This window comes from Trachypithecus francoisi, unplaced genomic scaffold (genome assembly GCF_009764315.1).
Source record: "Trachypithecus francoisi isolate TF-2019V2 unplaced genomic scaffold, Tfra_2.0 Lachesis_group4, whole genome shotgun sequence".
Taxonomy (NCBI): Eukaryota; Metazoa; Chordata; class Mammalia; order Primates; family Cercopithecidae; genus Trachypithecus; species Trachypithecus francoisi.
The window spans coordinates 6,712,369-6,732,611 of record NW_022681469.1 but is presented as its reverse complement, the minus strand read 5'-3'; the positions used below and the strand labels follow the sequence as shown (position 1 = coordinate 6,732,611).

The window sequence follows — 20,243 nt, the reverse complement described above, 5'->3', positions numbered from 1 at the left end:
AAAAAAGAAAAAAGTATTATAATTTTATTGACAGGACTCTTTTGAGTGAAGATAGTATTGCTCCTCTTAGTTACCCACAAGGATTAGGCAATCTGCATCAGACTTTCCTCTATTACTTAAAAAATCAAATTTATTTTCAAGGAGAAAAACTGTCCACCATTGAGAATATCCAAAGCAATGTTTTACAATGTCAAAGCAGAGTATACTGAATTATAAAGGGGGTGAAAGAACCTCCCAGAAATAGGAAATGGATTTATATTTACAAGTAACGGATAATATTAACAATTCACAAGCCAAGCGAATTGTTAATATTACAATTAACAATTGTAATTGTGGCTCACACCCATAATCCCAGCACTTTGGGAGGCCGAGGCAGTTGGATCACCTGAGGTCCGGAGTTCGAGACCAGCCTGGCCAAGATGGTGAAACCCCATCATTACTAAAAATACAAAAAATTAGCCAGGTGTGGTGGTGGGCGCCTGTAATCCCAGCTACTCAGGAGGCTGAGGCAGGAGAATCACTTGAACCCAGAAGGTGGAGGTTGCAGTGAGCCGAGATCGCACCACTGCACTCTAGCCTAGGAGACAGAACGAGACTCCATCTCAAAAAAAAAAAAAAAAAGAAACTTCTAAACATAAGCAGAAAATACACTTGTCTCCCCTTATCTGCAGTTTTATTTTCTGTGGTTTCAGTTATAGCCAACCACAGTTCGTAACTATTAAACAGAAAATTCTAGAAATACACAAGTTTTCCATTGCGTGTCATTCTGAGTAGCATAATAAAATATCGTACCATCCTGTTCTGCCCCAGGTGGGACATGAATCATCCCTTTGTCCAGCATATCCATGCTGTATACACTACCTGTTCATTACTGTATGGGAAAAAACATAGTGTATATAGGGTTCATTACTATCTGTGGTTTCAGCATCCACTGGGGGTCTTGGAACATAGCCTCCATGGATAAGAAAAGAGGTACTCCAAAAATCTGACATAGGCCTATTACAGCAAATCAAAATTAATGATGTCCAGATTCAACGAAAGAGTCAATAGAAGCAAGGTATGGTCAACCTGCAGTTTCAGAAGCGAAAGAAGAATTTGTTAAGTGTCCAGGATAAAGGGAATCCAAGTAAATTCTGCTTGACGTGACAGTTTAATCCTCTTAGGAAGACTAATACATCAGGCATCAGAGCTTGGTGATGGTAGCCATTATGACAAACTGTTTCTCTTAATTCTCTAAGCAACCTTTCCAAGGCAAAATTTCCTAACTAGAAAAGAATACACAGTGGACATAACAATTTTAATCTATTTGACAGTTTCACTAATAGTATGAGTCAATAGATTTGATATTTGGATTGTAAATCAGCATCTGCTAAGTTCTATTATCGTAACAATAGCTATCTAATAATAGTTATTTGAGCTTACTGTGGTATCAGCAGTACATTCTTTATATTATATCCTTTAATTGTTACCTCAACCCTATTTGTTACTGTTCTGTTTTTCACATGAGAAAACTGGTAAATGCCAGAGCCAGGATTTAATCAAGATCTCTGTGATTCTCAAAGCCTGGAATTTTTCTACCACGCTATACAACCTCAGTATCACTAAGACTAATTAAATATGAGTACAAGGACTAAACGGAGTTTTTGGACCTATGAAACTGAAAATCAGGCCAGGTGCAGTGGTTCACACCTGTCATCCAAGCACTTTGAGAGGCTGGGGCAGGAGGAGTACTTGGGGCCAAGAGTTCAAGACTAGCCTGGACAACACAGTGAGATTCCACCTCTACAGAAAAATAAAGGTAAAAATTAAAAAACAGGAGGAAAGCCATCTGAGGTCCTGTCTGACTTCTTTCAACCATTCCTTTAGTGGAAACTTGAACACTAACAAGGCGTCCCAAACGTCTTCAGCAGCAGCAGCATTGCTGGAGCAAGCATGTAGTCTGCAAAAGGGATAATGCTCAATTATACAGACATTTAATGGTAAACATTTTACGGAATCTCACTCTCTCGCCCAGGCTGGAGTGCAGAGGCACAATCTCAGCTCACTGCAACCCCCTGGGTTCAAGTGATTCTCCTGCCTCAGCCTCCTGAGTAACTGGGACTACAGGTGCCCACCACCACACCCAGCTACTTTTTCTATTTTTAGTAGAGATGGAGTTTCACCACGTTGGCCAGGCTGGTCTCGAACTCCTGACCTCAAGTGATCTGCCTGCCCCAATCTCCCAAAGTGCTGGGATTAGAGGTGTGAGCCACCGCGCCCCGCCATTTACCGGTGAACATTTCATGCAAGTCAAGTCTGTTCCAGGAACTGAGGTAAGTGCGAGGGATATAAAGATGTAGCCAACACAGTTGCTGTTTTCAACGAAACTGATGGGGAGGCCAGGCATCGTGGCTCATGCCTGTAATCCCAGCACTTTCTTGAGTCAAGGCTAGCAACACAGTGAGACCTCACTAGCAACATAGTGTGACCTATTTAAGGAGTCAAAAGGCTGTAAAAAAAAAAAAAAAAAAAAAAAAAAAAAAAAAAAAGGGGACAATAAAGTCAGGCAGGTGCTGTAGCAGAAATACACATGGGGCATTGTGAGGGCGTAAAAGAGAGTTGGCCGATTCTAACCTGCATGAGAGTGACTTTTAATTTTGAGTGAGAGATTTTGGTACATAGTTATTTCAGGCACATAGAAACTGTGCACTGATAGAGAAATGCCTTTTTCCCTTCTACCTGGAATATCTTTACCCTATTTCTTCCAACTAAATTCCCTACTGAATGAATGAAAATTCTGGGCATTCTTCAAGGCTCCTTCCCTCCATGAAGCTATTACTATCTTTAAGAACACATTGCCAGCCAGTCTCCCTCATCTGGATATAAACACTTAAAAGGAAAGAGATCAATATTGGCTTGGTTACCAATTCCAAAATGCAATGCTTTATGCTTGGTAGAAACTTAATAGCTGCCTATTAAACTATAGGCAAACAAGGCATGTGCAGGCAGAACTGGGAGAAGAATGGAGAGAGTAAAGAACCTCCAACTATTTAGATGTTCGGGTTTGGGTAACTGATGCAAACCTCTATTACACAGAAGTCCATGAGTACACACCCTTATGACTACCATCAAGGTACTAACAAAACATTGCTCTGTTTTAGGGCAATCAGTGTATTGCCTATTTAGTAGAATACATATTATATAGACTTTTTTTTGTTTTTGAGACCGAGTCTCACTCTATCACCCAGGCTGGAGTGAAGTGGCATGATCTCAGCTCACTGCAACCTCCGTTTTCTCGGGTTCAAGCAATTCTCCTTCCTCAGCCTCCTGAGTTGCTGGGATTACAGGCATGTGCCACCATGCCAGGTAATTTTTGTATTTTCAGTAGAGATAGGGTTTTGCCATGTTGGTCAGGCTGGTCTTGAACTGCTGAACTCAGGTGATCCGCCTGCTTTGGCCTCCCAAAGTGCTGGGATTACAGGCATGAGCCACCACGCCCGGCCCATACAATTGCTTTTAAACATCATTTAGAAAAGCTTAAACTAGTCTGGGCATGGTAGCTCACGCCTCTAATCCTAGCACTTTGGGTGGCCAAGGTGGGTGGATCACCTGAGGTCAGGAGTTCAAGACCAGCCTGGACAACATGGTGAAACCCCCTCTCTAATAAAAATACAAAAAATTAGCTGGGCGTGGTGACAGGTGCCTGTAATCCCAGCTACTCAGGAGGCTGAGGCAGGAGAATCGCTTGAACCCAGGAGGGGGTGGTTGCAGTAAGCTGAGATCATGCCATTGCACTCTAGCCTGGGCGACAAGAGCAAAACTCCACCTCAAAAAAAAAAAAAAAACCCTACACTAAAGCAGGGAGTGCTTAAATTAACCAGAAATGAATGACATGTATAAAACAAACATGTACATAAGACCTGATATAGTTTGTCTATTTGTCCCCACCCAAATCTCATGTTGAATTGTAATCCCGGTTGTTGGAGGTAGGGCCTGATGGTGGGAGGTGTTTGGATCATGGGGGCAGATCCTTCTGATGGGCTGGGCCCATCCCCTTGGTGATAAGTGAGCTCATGACAAGAGATCTAGTCACTTAAAAGCGTGTCACACATCCCTCTCCACTATTCTCTCTCCTCTTGCTCCTGCTTTCACCAGGTGACGGGCCTGCTCTTGTGCCTTCCACCATGATTGGAGGCTTCCTGGGGCCTCCCCAGAAGTACATGCCACTATGCTTCCTGTACAGCCTGCAGAACCGGGAGCCAATTAAACCTCTTTCGAAATAAATTATCCAGACTCAGGTATTCCTTAGGAATGCAAGAATGGCCTAATACAAGACCCATTTGGATAAAGGTTTATCTCCTCATCCCTTTTGTGATTAAATCTGCTTGGAAATGGACCCCACTCACTGGCAAGGTTTCAAACCAGTCTAAGCAGTGGAAAAGGCTACCTAAAGAAGCAAACATGCGAAACCAAATATTCCCAGCCTTGCTCTATAAGAGGCCTGGATTTCCACCTACATGTTGAATTTTTTTTTTTTCCTTTGTCTTTTTTTTTTTTTTTTTTTTTGAGATGGAGTCTCGCTCTGTCGCCCAGGCTGGAGTGCAGTGGCCGGATCTCAGCTCACTGCAAGCTCCGCCTCCTGGGTTTACGCCATTCTCCTGCCTCAGCCTCCTGAGTAGCTGGGACTACAGGCGCCCGCCACCGCGCCCGGCTTGTTTTTTGTATTTTTTAGTAGAGACGGGGTTTCACCGTGTTAGCCAGGATGGTCTCGATCTCCTGACCTCGTGATCCGCCCGTCTCGGCCTCCCAAAGTGCTGGGATTACAGGCTTGAGCCACCGCGCCCGGCCTCCTTTGTATTTTTTACCCCTGAATACAAAACAGTGAATACAATTCTTTTTTTTATTTTTTCCCTGAGACAGAGTCTCGCTCTGTGGCCCAGAGTGGAGTGCATTGGCAGGATCTTGGCTCTTTGCAACCTCTGCCTACCAGGTTCAAGTGATTCTCCTGCCTTAGCCTCCCAGGTAGCTGGGATTACAGGCATGTGCCACCATGCCCGGCTAATTTTTGTATTTTTAGTAGAGATGGGGTTTCACCATGTTGGCCAGGCTGATCTCGAACTCCTGATCTCAGGTGATCCACCTGCCTCGGCCTCCCAAAGTGATGGGATTACAGGTCTGAGCCACTGCGCCCGACCAAATACAAGTCTTAATAGTTGTACTTGGCCGGGCGCGGTGGCTCAAGCCTGTAATCCCAGCACTTTGGGAGGCCGAGACAGGTGGATCACGAGGTCAGGAGATCGAGACCATCCTGGCTAACACGGTGAAACCCCGTCTCTACTAAAAATACAAAAACTAGCTGGGCGAGGTGGCAGGCGCCTGTAGTCCCAGCTACTCGGGAGGCTGAGGCAGGAGAATGGCGTAAACCCGGGAGGCGGAGCTTGCAGTGAGCTGAGATCCGGCCACTGCACTCCAGTCCGGGAGACAGAGCGAGACTCCGCCTCAAAAAAAAAAAAAAAAAAAAAAAAATAGTTGTACTACTGATATGTAGAGGCAATTCTTTTCAAGCAAAAATGTGTGTGTAACCTGGTAGCACAAGGAAAGCAGAGAGCAGCTGGAATGAGTAGGAGGCAGAGGAGAGCTGCAGTGATGTGAGGACATGTGGGATCAGTGTAAAGCTTGGCCCTTATCACCGAATTTCCTAGAATCAGAGGACTAATTCTCCATCACATGTGAAATCAGACTTCTCTGCCACTTTGAAAATTCAGTTGTCCTTCAAGGCATGGTACTGGCTCTTCAGTAAAGCGTTTGTCTAAATTTTATGGAAAAGACAACTATTACTCAAATACTGTTGTTTCTAAGTATATTCCCTGAAGGGCTGCTGCTTTCATAATTACTTTTTTTTTTTTTTTTTTTTTTTGAGACGGAGTCTTGTTCAGTCGCCCAGGCTGGAGTGTAGTGGCATGATCTCAGCTCACTGCAAGCTCCACCTCCCGGGTTGACACCATTCTCTTGCCTCAGCCTCCCGAGTAGCTGGGACTACAGGCACCCGCCACCATGCCCGGCTAATTTTTTTATTTTTTCCTGAGACAGAGTCTCGCTCTGTGGCCCAGAGTGGAGTGCATTGGCAGGATCTTGGCTCTTTGCAACCTCTGCCTACCAGGTTCAAGTGATTCTCCTGCCTTAGCCTCCCAGGTAGCTGGGATTACAGGCATGTGCCACCATGCCCGGCTAATTTTTGTATTTTTAGTAGAGATGGGGTTTCACCATGTTGGCCAGGCTGATCTCGAACTCCTGATCTCAGGTGATCCACCTGCCTCGGCCTCCCAAAGTGATGGGATTACAGGTCTGAGCCACTGCGCCCGACCAAATACAAGTCTTAATAGTTGTACTTGGCCGGGCGCGGTGGCTCAAGCCTGTAATCCCAGCACTTTGGGAGGCCGAGACAGGTGGATCACGAGGTCAGGAGATCGAGACCATCCTGGCTAACACGGTGAAACCCCGTCTCTACTAAAAATACAAAAACTAGCTGGGCGAGGTGGCAGGCGCCTGTAGTCCCAGCTACTCGGGAGGCTGAGGCAGGAGAATGGCGTAAACCCGGAGGCGGAGCTTGCAGTGAGCTGAGATCCGGCCACTGCACTCCAGTCCGGGAGACAGAGCGAGACTCCGCCTCAAAAAAAAAAAAAAAAAAAAAAATAGTTGTACTACTGATATGTAGAGGCAATTCTTTTCAAGCAAAAATGTGTGTGTAACCTGGTAGCACAAGGAAAGCAGAGAGCAGCTGGAATGAGTAGGAGGCAGAGGAGAGCTGCAGTGATGTGAGGACATGTGGGATCAGTGTAAAGCTTGGCCCTTATCACCGAATTTCCTAGAATCAGAGGACTAATTCTCCATCACATGTGAAATCAGACTTCTCTGCCACTTTGAAAATTCAGTTGTCCTTCAAGGCATGGTACTGGCTCTTCAGTAAAGCGTTTGTCTAAATTTTATGGAAAAGACAACTATTACTCAAATACTGTTGTTTCTAAGTATATTCCCTGAAGGGCTGCTGCTTTCATAATTACTTTTTTTTTTTTTTTTTTTTTTTGAGACGGAGTCTTGTTCAGTCGCCCAGGCTGGAGTGTAGTGGCATGATCTCAGCTCACTGCAAGCTCCACCTCCCGGGTTGACACCATTCTCTTGCCTCAGCCTCCCGAGTAGCTGGGACTACAGGCACCCGCCACCATGCCCGGCTAATTTTTTTATTTTTATTTTTTGTATTTTTAGTAGAGATGGGGTTTCACCATGTTAGCCAGGATGGTCTTGATCTCCTGACCTCGTGATCCACCATGCCCAGCCTTATAATTACTTTTTAAAAAGCAATCATCCTGTAAGAGGAAAGGGAAAATAGAAGAATACATAAAAAGTCAAGCGAAAATTATCTATACGTGACTATTTTTTAAAAGTTTTTTTCATGGACAGCTTATCATGATTATAGTAATAAATTTTAAATTTAAGAAGTTTCCCAATTTGTTAATTCTATTAAATGAATCCTTAAGATTAGAAAATTTTATCAGACTGTGCTTCAAAATTTCATTTAGACATAAAAATAATCTATATGCAAGATCATAGCAAGAGGCAGGAAAGCACAAAATCAAAACTACAGGAGCTTTCTGATGGTGAAATACTCATTACCCCATTTGTATGGGAAGAATTCCGCTGAAAAAATACTCTGACATCTTCTCCCATCTTTTCCTTCTCTCTTCTTCCAGGAAAGAGAGATTTTTCTATGGGTACTTTTAAGAGCAGAAACTAGACATGCATGAATCTGCCCCCTCCTCAGACAGCTTGCCTGCAGGAAGCATGCATTTTCCTGTATTCCTTCAGGCCTAAGTTGGACTGAGGCAGGCCCTTAAGACTCCTGAGGGAAGGAAGATACATGATCAACTGTGAGGTCCAGTATGAGGAGGACACAGAAACGAGTGCCGCACTTGGCAGCTGGTGGTTGATCACCGTGATGGGAGCACTTTCAATGAACAGGGTGGAGAGGGAAGCGGAACACAGTGGGCTAAGGCTGCTGTGAGAGGAGGAAGTGGAGGCAGAGGGCACAGACCACTCATCGCTGTGATGAAGGGTACAGAACGGGTGGGGGTGGCGGAGAGGGAGGTCTTTCTTTTTTTGTTTCCATTGTTTTAGGTTGGGATCCTGATGGAAAAGACGGGGAGAAAAAATGCAGAAGGCAGAGAAAAATGACTGAAGTGGGAAGGGCGGCACGTGTGATGTCCTTGAGGAGGAGGCATGGGACGGAGGGGACCCATCTCACAAGTACAGAAGTTGCTCTTTCCTAGGAGCAAAAATTATGACTCTATTACTTATTTACTTTTATCTTTTTTTGGCCCAAGAAGAGAAAAAAATTACTCTAGGACGAGGAAATTCCGAAAAGAAATCAGTATGTATAACTTTCAGAAGGATAAAATCATAAATCCCCCCCCCCCTTTTTTTTAGGAGCAACCCTTATTAACTGAAAATTCATAGTATTTGAGTAAATATAAAATGAACACTTGGCCGGGTGCGGTAGCTCACGCCTGTAATGCCAGCACTTTGGGAGGCCAAGGCAGGAGGATCACCTGAGGTCAGGAGTTCGGGACCAGCCTGGCTAACATAGCGAAACCTGGTCTCTACTAAAAATACAAAAATTAGCTGGGTGTGGTGGTGCACACCCATAGTCCCAGCTACTCGGGAGGCTAAGGCAGGAGAATCGCTTGAATTCGGGAGGTGGAGGTTGCACTGAGCTGAGACAGCGCCACTGCCCTCCAGCCTGGACAAGAACAAGACTCCACCTCAAAAAAAAAAAAAAAAAGAATAAATGGTAAAGGAGTCAGGGCTGACAGGAGGGCTGCTCCACCCAGGTGAGCAGGAAAGGCTTCTCCTGTTTGCTGACATTTGAGCGGAAACTGGAAGCACCTGAGGAAGTGAGCTATGTGAATTTCTGAGGGAAGCACAATCGACGCAGAATGATCAGGGAAGTGCAAATAGCTCTGACATGGAACCATGTTTGGCATATTCAAGGGACAATGTCTGAAGAAGACTGGGAGAGCAGGAGATGAGAACAAAAGGGCAGGAGACTGAGACAGAGGGTATGGGTGGGGCTACAGGGCGATGCTATAGGAGAGGATAAGGACTCTGGATTTTACTGTAAATGATATGGGAGCCTCTGGGAAGCTTTTGGCAGTAGAGTCTGCTTATGTTTAAAATGAATCACTCTGGATATTATGTATAAAATAGCCTGGGGTAAGTGTGGAAAGGTTGGAAGCGGAGACCATTTAGGTTACTGCAATAAAAGGAGGTGCTGGCGACAGCAGCAGGAACGATGGTTGCGACAGTGAGGAGTGGTCAGTTTCCCAATGTATGTTGAATGTACAGGAGACAGAATTTGCTTATGAATCTCCTGTCAGTGGACTGACAGGAGATATGTGAGAACAAGCAGAGTCAAGGAGGACTCCAAGGTCATTTGGCTTATGCACCAGGTAGAATGAAGCTGCCATTTAACAAGATAGGGAAGACCTGAAAAGCAGCAGGCTGGGGGTGAGTGCACATGTGTGGTGGTCAATCAAGACTTCAGTTTGAGGCACATTAAGTTTTTGCCCCCAAGTTTTAAATTTTGAAAAATTTGGCCGGGTGCGGTGGCTCACGCCTGTAATCTCAGCACTATGAGAGGCCAAGGTGGGTGGATCACGAGGTCAGGAGTTCGAGACCAGCCTGGCCAATATGGTGAAACCCCATCTCTACTAAAAATACAAAAATTAGCTGGGCATGGTGGCAGGTGCCCGTAATCCCAGCTACTCAGGAGGCTGAGGCAGGAGAATCACTTGAACCCAGGAGGAGGAGGCTGCAGTGAGCCGAGATCACACCACTGCACTCCAGCCTGTGCGACAGAGCAAGACTGTCTCAAAAAAAAAAAAAAAAAAAGGAAAACCTCCAGAGAAAGTGTAAGAATAGTATAGTAAACACCCAATAACTTCACCTAGATCCACCAATTGCTAACATTTTGCCAAATTCGAGTTAACTTTTTCTTTTGTTGAACTTCCCCTCATATACTTTAATATGTATCTCCTAAGCAAAAAGATATTCCTAACAAACAAAAACAGACAAAACCAAAATAATAAACTCAAAAAAGAGGAAAAAGGTATTCTGCATAATCACATTACAATCACAATCATAAATTGAACATTGATACATACAAGACTCCTCTCTAATACATATACTCTTTATTATATTTTCCCTGGATCTAGACGCAATTGAGGATGAATATGTTAAATCTGGGATTCCTATTAAACATACACATAGTGATGTCAAGATGATAGAACATGAGTCTGGAATTCTAGGAGAAGGTTGGATGTTTTGCAGTGAGAAAGTGAATTACTAGGGAAATATAGTTAGACCGGGTGCCCATTTAAGATTGATGAATATAAATTTGAAATGGAGCCAGGCACAGTGGCTCACACCTGTAATCCCAACACTTTGGGAGGCCAAGGCAGGTGGATCACTTGAGCCCAGGAGTTGAGACCAGCCTGGGAAACATGGTGAAACCCCATCACTACAAAAAATACAAAAATTAGCCAGGCAAGGTGGTGTGTCCCTTTAGTTCCAGCTACGCGGGAGGCTGCGGTGGGAGAATCACCTGACCCCAGGAGGTCAAGGCTGCAGAGAGCTGTCATCATGCCACTGTCATCCAGCCTAACAGATCGAGACCCTTTCTCAAAAACATGAAAATATACAAATTTAAAATAAAAATCAAGTCAGCCTAGTTGTGATTTTCTCTAGCAATATTCAGCTGAGTGGAAGTAGACAGTTGGTTTTCACCATGGTTAGGTAAATAGGTTAGAGGTGTTAAGAGGCAAGTAATTTGATGGCAATTATAATGGAATAATTATAATGAAGGAACATGGATTCTATTCTGGGTAAAAAGGAAGCAAAGATAAAAGGTGATAAGCATTATTCTAAAAGTCTGTGATTACACAACACCAATTATTATTTTACAAGAAATATTAAATATTTGTCTTATGTAATATTTGCCTCTAGCAAAAAGACCACCCTGTAGCTTTTCTTTTTAAGAAAGCCCACCTTTATTATCAGTAAATCTTTACGTTTACTATGCAGACACTGTGTTTAGTTCAAAGGATACAAAGAAGTATATGAGCTGTAAGGGAACTGAGAAATCAGTCTACCACCCTCATTTCACAAAAGTACAGCAAAGGTTAAATGACTTCTCCAAAATCACAATGCTTGCTCCTGGCAGACCCAAGGTTTCTGAACTTCCAGTCCAGTATTCTCTAGATCTCAGCCTCCAAAACATGTCATTAGAAAATTCCTGGAAGAATGTACAGATATTCACAGGGCTATCCTTGGGTAATGATAATGTGGAGACATTTCCTACTTTTCACTTCAGTGCTATTGGAATTTTCTGCCATGTACATGAACTGCTCTAATAATAAATATAATGGAGTTCGTTTTTTAAAGAAAAAAAAATGGTATGCTGTGCATAGCAACCAAAACTGGACACACTTCCCATTTTTTATTTACCAATTATTTTTAAACTCAAGGCATATTAACATTCTTGAAAAAATGCAAAGTACACCATTATTTAACAACTATAAGCAAATGAAGCCATTTGGTGGATAATACCAAACTACTGCCCAAATCACTGAATCTTTTCTCACAATCTCAGTGAGACATAAAAGTAAAAATCCCATTGCTACTGTGCAAAGGTAAAAATGGATTGTCTATTGTAAACTGTAGTCAAACGCTTGTCGTCTTTAAATCAAGGGCACATATGTTTTCCACTCTCCACCTAGCTTACCATAAACTTCATCCCTAGAATCTGCTAAAAATATATTCGTTTTTTTTGAGACCGAGTCTTGCTCTGTCACCCAGGCTGGACTGCAGAGGTGTGATGTCAACTTACTGAAACCCCTGCCTCCCGGGTTCAAGCAATTCTCCTCCCTCACCCTCCCAAGTAGCTGGGATGACAGGTGCCCACCACCATACTCAGCTAATTTTTATTTTTAGTAGAGGCAGGGTTTCTCTCTTAACTCCTGACCTCAGGTGATCTGCCCACCTCAACCCCTCAAAGTGCTGGGTTACAGGCATGAGCCACCACACCCAGCCTAAAAAAATATTCTTACAACTTTATTTTCTTGAAGACCCCGTATGAAATGTCTTGTCCCTGATATTAACAAGAAAGGTTAACTATTTTTTTTAGGTTCTAATTCTAGTGAATTAAAATTTTAAAGGAGGCTGGGCGCGGTGGCTCATGCCTGTAATCCCAGCACTTTGGGAGGTCAAGGCAGGTGGATCACAAGGTCAGGAGTTCAAGACCAGCCTGGCCAACATAGTGAAACCCGGTCTCTGCTAAAAAAAAAAAAAAAAATTAGCCAGGCAAGGTGGCGTGAGCCTGTAGTCCCAGCTACTCAGGAGGCTGAGACAGGAGAACTGCTTGAACCTGGGAGGCAGAGGTTACAGTGAGCCGAGATCGTGCCACAGCACTCCAGCCTGGGCAACAGAGTGAGACTCTTATCTCAAAAAAAAAAAAAAAAAAAAAATTAAAAGTAGCTTATTTCAGTTTCTTGGGTTAGCTTATGGCTTCAGATATATTCGTCAACACAATCCCTCCAAGTAAACTCAAAGTAGATGAATGTGCAAAGATGCTAGAGTTCAAACAAATTTGGCAGTGGCCACATAGTTCCCCAAGACACTTAAAGAGAAAGAGGCTGGCTTAACTGGTTTTGTTAATAAAAAGGAAAATAGAGTAGCGCCAATCGCCTAGCTCCTATTCTCCATTCCACCCCACCCTACTCCAGAGTAATATGAACTAGGCTTAGGATTGCCACACCAACAAGGTAGGCAAAGGATATGATGTTATGTTCTTTGTTCCATGACTTAACTGTGCTAGACTCCCATTTTTTGGATGCGAGGCTTGTTCTGATGGCAAAAATCATCAGACCTTAACCTGGGTTTCAAATAATCATTTAAACATAAGGTTTTGGCAGGGGGCAGTGGCTCACATCTGTAATCCCAGCACTTTGGGAGGCTGAGGCAGGCGGATCACCTGAGGTCAGGAGTTTCATACTAGCCTCGCCAAAACAGGGAAACCTCGTCTCTACTAAAAATACAAAAGTTAGCTGGGTGTGGTGGCACGTGCCTGTAGTCCCAACTACTTGGGAGGCTGAGGCAGAAGTTGCAGAGAGCTGAGATTGCACCACTGCGCTCCAGCCTGGGAAGAAGAGCAAGACTTATATACTTTTATATACTTTCTATATAATATATATAAATATATTTCTAAATATATATATATGATTTTAACTGTAGCCGTTCTTATACTAAGCAGTGGCTCTACTCTTTAGGAACAGGGATGGTCAAACTATGGCCAGCAGGCCAAATCCAAAACACAAAGCTTTCTTGGCACGCTGCCATGTGCCTTTATCTATGACTGCCTTCCCATTAGAACAGCAGAGTTGAGTGGTTGTGACAGAAACGGCATGGCCTGCAAAGCCTAAATATTTACCATATGGCCCTCCACAAAAAAGTTTGCTGTTTGAGATTGCTTCCTCTCTCATCTACATAAAAGATCCTTCATACCCTGCCCACTGCTGAGCGCTAACTTCCCAACCTATTGTCCCTCACTCCCTTTGTTCCAATTTTACAGAAATAGTTGCAGTTATCTAAATAAGCCATGCTCTTGCTTAATTCAGAATCCATGTACTCCCCACTGCCTCCGCTCTGAATGTCATCCTCTCCTTGCCAAACCATTTCAAATGGTCCTTGGAACTTCAGTCATCTCCTCCTGCATCTTCCATGATGCCTGCTCCTCTAATGGACAACAAACTTTTGTGCAATACTGTAATTCTTACAGCAGCCTCCCTTACTAATTATTTAATGGCAGAAGTTGTCTTTTGTTGCTTACTCCTATCCCTTAACCCGTAGTTGACACACAGTAAGCGCTGGACACTTGGTTCAATTCTTGAGGGGCCTCCATCGGCTTGTGTGGCTCTGGAGCTACCTGGGCTGGAAACGAATACGGGGGGGTCGCGAGAGCCAGATGCCCTAAGCAGAGACACGTGGACTACAGGGAGGTGAGGCAACCTCCGCAAACACCACCTGTTCCAGAAAAGCTCCAAATGCTCCAACGGGCGGACCCCTCCCTTTTCTAGCTTTTCTTGCATAGCTTGCCACTTCCAACAGTAATTTGTGACGGGTTTTTGGACCATCACTCTTGGGAGGAGAGACCTCCTATGTTATATCGATCTGGGCAGACAGCAAGTCTTCCAAACTATCCAGAAAGGCTTCCTCCACCTCTGCCCGGTCCTCGCACCTCGGAGGACTCCAGGTTGCCCAGGGGCGGACCGCTGGGGCCCAGGTGAGTGGTGGCAGAGGGTGCCAGCATCGCCGGCGTCCAGGCCGAGAGCCCGGTCCCAGCCTGGCCAGGCCGCGCCGCTCCACGCCTCCCAGCCCCCCGGGTTCCCTCGGCTCCCCTCGCCCACCTGCGGCCTTGTTCCCATCTCCCTAGCTCCCAACCCGGCGGCTCTCACCTCGGTCCCAGACTCAGCCCTACGGAAGTCAGTACACATCGCCCGGAAGGCTCGGTGCAGGAGAGACTCAACTTTCCCGCCACCAACGCCATTCACCAACGGCGCAGACGCCACTGCCAGTCAAACCAGCCCACCCGCGCGCGTGCGCACTGCGCCAGGCCGCGGCGGGGAGGCGGGAGCATGCGCAATCGGGTGTGCGGGCCACCGCCGCCCCCAGTTCCTGTGCCGTGAGACTCCCGCGGCCCCCGTGGCGCTCTACAGCGTCTCCTTGGAGACCGGGCAGGGGTGACGGGGACAGCTAGTGCTTTGCTTTTCTTCTCTGTTGTAAACTTTGGTTCGTTATTATTACATTAGGTAAAACTGGCCTTAGGTACGTAATTTGTTTAACCATTAAAAATACTTACACTGCACAAGCAGGCTCCTTTGTCCGTTCTCGGGTTAAAAGCCTCAGGCTGTGTGTGCGAGTCCTGGTTAATTCTGGAAAAAAAGAGAAAAGTATGCTATATTTAAAAGAATTTTTATACCGAGCCTGTGGATTTATCAAGTTGCTTTTTGAGGTGGGCAGGAGGATCACTTGAGGTCAGGAGTTCGAGACCAGCCTGGCCAAAATAGTGAAACCCCCGTCTGCACTAAAAATACAAAAATTAGCCGGGCGAGCTGGCGGACGCCTGTAGTCCCAGCTACTCAGGGAGGCTGAGGCAGGAGAATCGCTTGAACCAGGGAGGGAGAGGTTGCAGTGAGCCAAGATCGCGCCACTGCGCTCCAGCCTGAGCGGCAGAGCGAGACTCCGTCTCAGAAAAAAAAAAAAAAAAAAAGACAAAACTTTGGATGTAGTAGCACTGGCCATTACTATCAAGATGACAAAATGTTTTCTGGAATGAAAAAGTTTCATGCAAAGATATACTTTTCGCCCACCTAGTTTAGTTTTCAAAAACGCTAGGAAAGAGCATGTACCAATGAAATATTTCTCATAGGTAATATTAAAGTTGTTCATTTTGTAAATTAGAATGGTTTTGGTTGCAAGTCACAGAAAACCCAACTCTTATTTACTGAAACAAATTGGCTTTACCAGGTGACATCACTAGAAGTCCAAGGGTAAGACAGGCTTCAAGTTTAGTTTAATTGAGAGGCTTGATTAGGCAAACAAGTACCTCATTCCTTTTTACCTCAGATTCATATTTTCTACCTTGGCCTCTTCTCTACCTAGGGTTGCAGACCCACATCTGAAACATTAACAACCATCAGGAGTGAGATTGGTCTGGTTAGCTTAGACCTGAGCCGTGTGCCCCACTTCTTTTGTTACTTTTTTACTTTTTTTTTTCTTGAGACTGAGTCTCGCTCTGTCACTCAGTCTGGAGTGCAGTGGCGCGATCTCGGCTCACTGCAACCTCTGCCTCCCGGGTTCAAGTGATTCTTCTGCCTCAGCCTCCCAAGTATCTGGGACTACAGGCACACCCCACCACGCCTGGCTAATTTTTGTATTTTTAGTAGAGACGGGGGTTTCACCGTATTGGCCAGGCTGATCTCGAACTCCTGACCTTGTGATCCGCCCACCTCGGCCTCCCAAAGTGCTGGGATTATAGGCGTGAGCCACTGCACCTGGCCCCATGTGCGCCACTTCTATCCGAAGTACAGACATATTCTTTCAAAGCACATAGGCTCTGTGGAAAGGTGTGCAGAACAGTGAATGACAACAATAATAACAAATTGTGAATCACTAACAAGAGGAGTGAGAGTGGATGCTTGGGAGGCCACCTCTACTGTCTTTTTTTTTTTTCTTTTTTCCCTTTCCTATGGTGCTGAACCACCTCTATCTTCATTATACCCTCTGTAATGAGGATATGTGTGTACCAAACCACATATGTAGATCAACCCCCTCGTCCATTCCACACACTTCTATACAAAGTAAATATTTCCTCACATAGTAAATCAATATTTGAGAAAGGAGATTTTACAATTGAATAGCTGCTCTAGGCTAAATTAGTTTTTCAGTCTCCACACGGTTCCTAATGAAGACGACATGTCAGCTGAACTAGTTTAGTCCATTAAGTGCACACCTGTTTGTGTGAGCGCAACATGGTTTTGAAATTACTTCAGTTTTAATGCTCCAGAAACATCACTTCTTGTTTAAAAGGATACTTGAAGCACTCTCACAAATTGCTGGTAGACATGAAAACATACGGTCTTTTTGGAAAGGAATTTGGCAATATCTTTTTTTTTTTTTTTTAATTAATAGAGATGGGGTTTCGCCATGTTGCCTAGGCTGGTTTACAACTCCTGGGCTCAAGTGATCCTCCTGCCTCCTAAAGTGCTGGGATTACAGGCATGAGCCACTGCACCTGGCCGAAATTGGCACTATCTAACAAAATGACGCATTTATTAACTTTTTCACTCAGCAATCCTAATTCTAGGAATTTAGCTTGAAGTCATATTTCCAACATTGCAAAAACATGTATGCAAAAAAGCATATTGCAGCATGGTTTGTAATTGCAAAATCCTGGAAATGGCCTAAATGCTTATACATAGGAGAGTGATTGAAAACAATATGGCATTGCCACAAAATGGAGCACTAGGCAGCTGCAACAAAGAATGACCAAGATCTCTATGCATTTGTAAGGAATGATTTCCAGGATATAGCATTAAGTGAAAAAGGCAAAATGGGAAGGGGTGTCTACAGTTTGCTAGCTTTCTTGTAACAACGGAGAGGGAAAGAAAAAGATATACGTCTCTGCTCATCTGGGTAAAAAGAAACACAGGAAGAATACATGAGAAACAAATGGGATTCTTTATCTACAGAGGGTGGATAAAAATAGGTTGGAAAAAATAGAGGATGAAAATAGGGTAAAAGAGATGGGGTGAGGGATACTTCTCTACCTGTAACTTTTTTTGACAGCTCCAAATTTTTTTTTTTTTTTTTTGAGACAGTCTTGCTGTGTCAACTAGGCTGGAGTGCAATGGCATAATCCTGGCTCACTGCAACCTCTGCCTCTGGGTTCAAGTGATTCTCATGCCTCAGCCTCCTGAGTAGCTGGGATTACAGGCTCCCACTACCACACCTGGCTAATTTTTGTGTTTTTAGTAGAGATGGGGTTTCACCATGTTGGTCAGGCTGGTCTGGAACTCCTGATCTCAGGTGATCCACCAACCTCGGCATCCCCAAAGTGCCAGGATTACATGCATGAGCCACCATGACTGGCCAGCTCTAACTTTTAGAATCATGTTAATGTTTTACCTCCTAAAAAAGAAATAATCAGTGGCTCATTCCTGTAATCTCGGCACTTTGGGAGGCCGAGGCTGGTAGATCACCTGAGGTCAGGAGTTTGAAACCAGCCTGGCCAACATGGCAAAACCCTAACTCTACTAAAAATACAGAAATTAACCGGGTGTGGTGTGCATGCCTGTAATCCCAGCTACTTGGGAGGCTGAGACAGGAGAATTGCTTGAACAGGGAGGTAGAAGTTGCAGTGAGCCAAGACCATGCTCTTGCACTCCAGCCTGGGCAATAGAGTGAGACTCTGTCTCAAACAAGAAAAAAACAAAACAAAAACGAGATCATGTCCTTTGCAGGAATATGGACGGAGCTGGAGACCACTATCCTTAGCAAACTAACGCAAGAACAGAAAACCAAATACCACATGTTGTCACCTATAACTGGGAGCTAAATGATGAGAACTCATGCACGAAAAGAAAGGAACAACACAACGCTGGGCCTACTTGAGAGTGGAGGGTGGGAGGAGGGAGAAGAGCAGAAAAAATAACTCTTGGATACTAGGCTTAGTACTTGGGTGACAAAATAATTCCTACAACAAAACCCCATGACATGAGTTTATCTGTATAACAAACCTGCACATGTACCCCTGAACCTCAAATCAAAATGTTTACAAATTGCCACGGTAGGCCAGGCACGGTGGCTCATGTCTATGGCGCCACTGCACTCTAGGCTGGTGACAGAGCAAGACTATGTCTAAAAAAAAAAGAGAGGCCGGGCGCGGTGGCTCACACCTGTAATCCCAGCACTTTGGGAGGCCGAGATGGGCGGATCACGAGGTCAGGAGATCGAGACCACCCTGGCTAACACGGTGAAACCCCGTCTCTACTAAAAAATACAAAAAACTAGCCGGGCGAGGTGGCGGGCGCCTGTAGTCCCAGCTACTCGGGAGGCTGAGGCGGGAGAATGGTAAACCCGGGAGGCAGAGCTTGCAGGGAGCTGAGATCCGGCCACTGCACTCCAGCCTGGGCAACAGAGCGAGACTCCATCTCAAAAAAAAAAAAAAATACAAAATTTAGCCGGGCGTGGTGGTAGTCACCTGTAGTTCTAGCTACTTGGGAGGCTGAGGCAGGAGAATCACTTGAACCTGGGAGGTGGAGGTTGCAGTGAGCTGAGATTGTGCCACTGTACTCCAGCCTGGCGACAGAGTAAGACTCCGTCTCAAAAAAAAAAAAAAAAAATTGCCACAGTAATAGTTTGGAAGAGATTAAGGATAATCAATTGATACTAAAATTATTAGATAAAAGTATAATTAAAGACAGACTATAGCCTAAAGTCTCTCCCTACAAGATACTTGTTAATTACAAAGAAAAGAGTGACCATGCCATGGAGAAACCTTTTTTTTTTTCTTTTCTTTTTTTTTATTGAGACAGAGTTTCACTCTGTCATCCAGGCTGGAGTGCGGTGGTGCAATCTCGGCTTGCTGCAACCTCTGTCTCCCGGGTTCAACTGATTCTTTTACCTCAGCCTCCCAAGTAGCTGGGACTACAGACGCAAACCACCATGCCTGGCTAATTTTTGTATTTTTAGTAGCGACCAGGTTTCACCATATTGGCCAGGCTGGTCTTGAATTCCTGACCTCGTGATGTGCCTGCCTTGGCCCCTCAGAATGCTGGGATTACTACAGGTGTGAGCCACCGTGCCCTGCCGCCCCAGCTAATTTTTTTGTATTTTGAGTAGAGGCGGGGTTTTACCGTGTTGGCCAGACTGGTCTCAAACTCCTGACTTCAGGTGATCCACCCGCCTCAGCCTCCCAAAGTGCCGGGATTATAGGCATGAGGCACCGTGCCCGGCGCCATGGAGAAACCTATTAAACATCACCTTAACCATGTGATCCAAGTTAACATCACCTGTAATGAGAAAAGTAGATATCACATGCCTCCTAGTACAGTGCACTGGGAAGAACACAGCATCCCTTCTGTGGTATTCCCACCAAAAATGCATAACCCAAATTTAATCATGCACAAACATTACACAAACGCAAACTGAGGTACATTATATTCTAGAATGTAACCAACCAGTATTCTTTCAAAAATCTAGATTTAAAAAAACAAAAACAAAAACAAAAACAAAAAAAAAAAAACGTGGCTGGGCACAGTGGCTCGTGCCTGTAAGCCCAGCACTTTGGGAGACTGAGGTGGGTGGATCACCTGAGGTCAGGAGTTCAAGACCAGCCTGGCCGACATGGTGAAACCCCGTCTCTACTAAAAATACAAACATTAGCCAGGCATGGTGACAGGTGCCTGTAATCCCAGCTACTCCAGAGGCTGAGACAGGAGAATCGCTTGAACCCGGGTGATGGAGGTTGCAGTGAGCAGAGATTATGATACTGCACTCCAACCTGGGCAACAGAGTGAGATTCCATCTCAAACAAAACAAAACAAAGACTGAGGAACTCTTCCAGATTAAGAGTGACTAAAGAGGCATGACAC

The 20,243-nt window shown here is 44.7% G+C and overlaps 1 protein-coding gene across 1 annotated transcript in view; it reads right to left on the bottom strand.

Annotated features, from left to right (window-relative positions):
• The window catches only part of XRCC2 (X-ray repair cross complementing 2), a 34,088-nt gene extending 19,364 nt beyond the window's left edge, over window positions 1–14,724 (bottom strand). The window contains exon 1 of the mRNA XM_033193297.1: window positions 14,544–14,724. Coding sequence (XP_033049188.1) covers window positions 14,544–14,582 — 39 coding nt within the window. The 5' untranslated portion in view covers window positions 14,583–14,724. The remainder of the gene's footprint in view (window positions 1–14,543) is intronic.
• Between the last annotated feature and the right edge of the window lie 5,519 nt (window positions 14,725–20,243).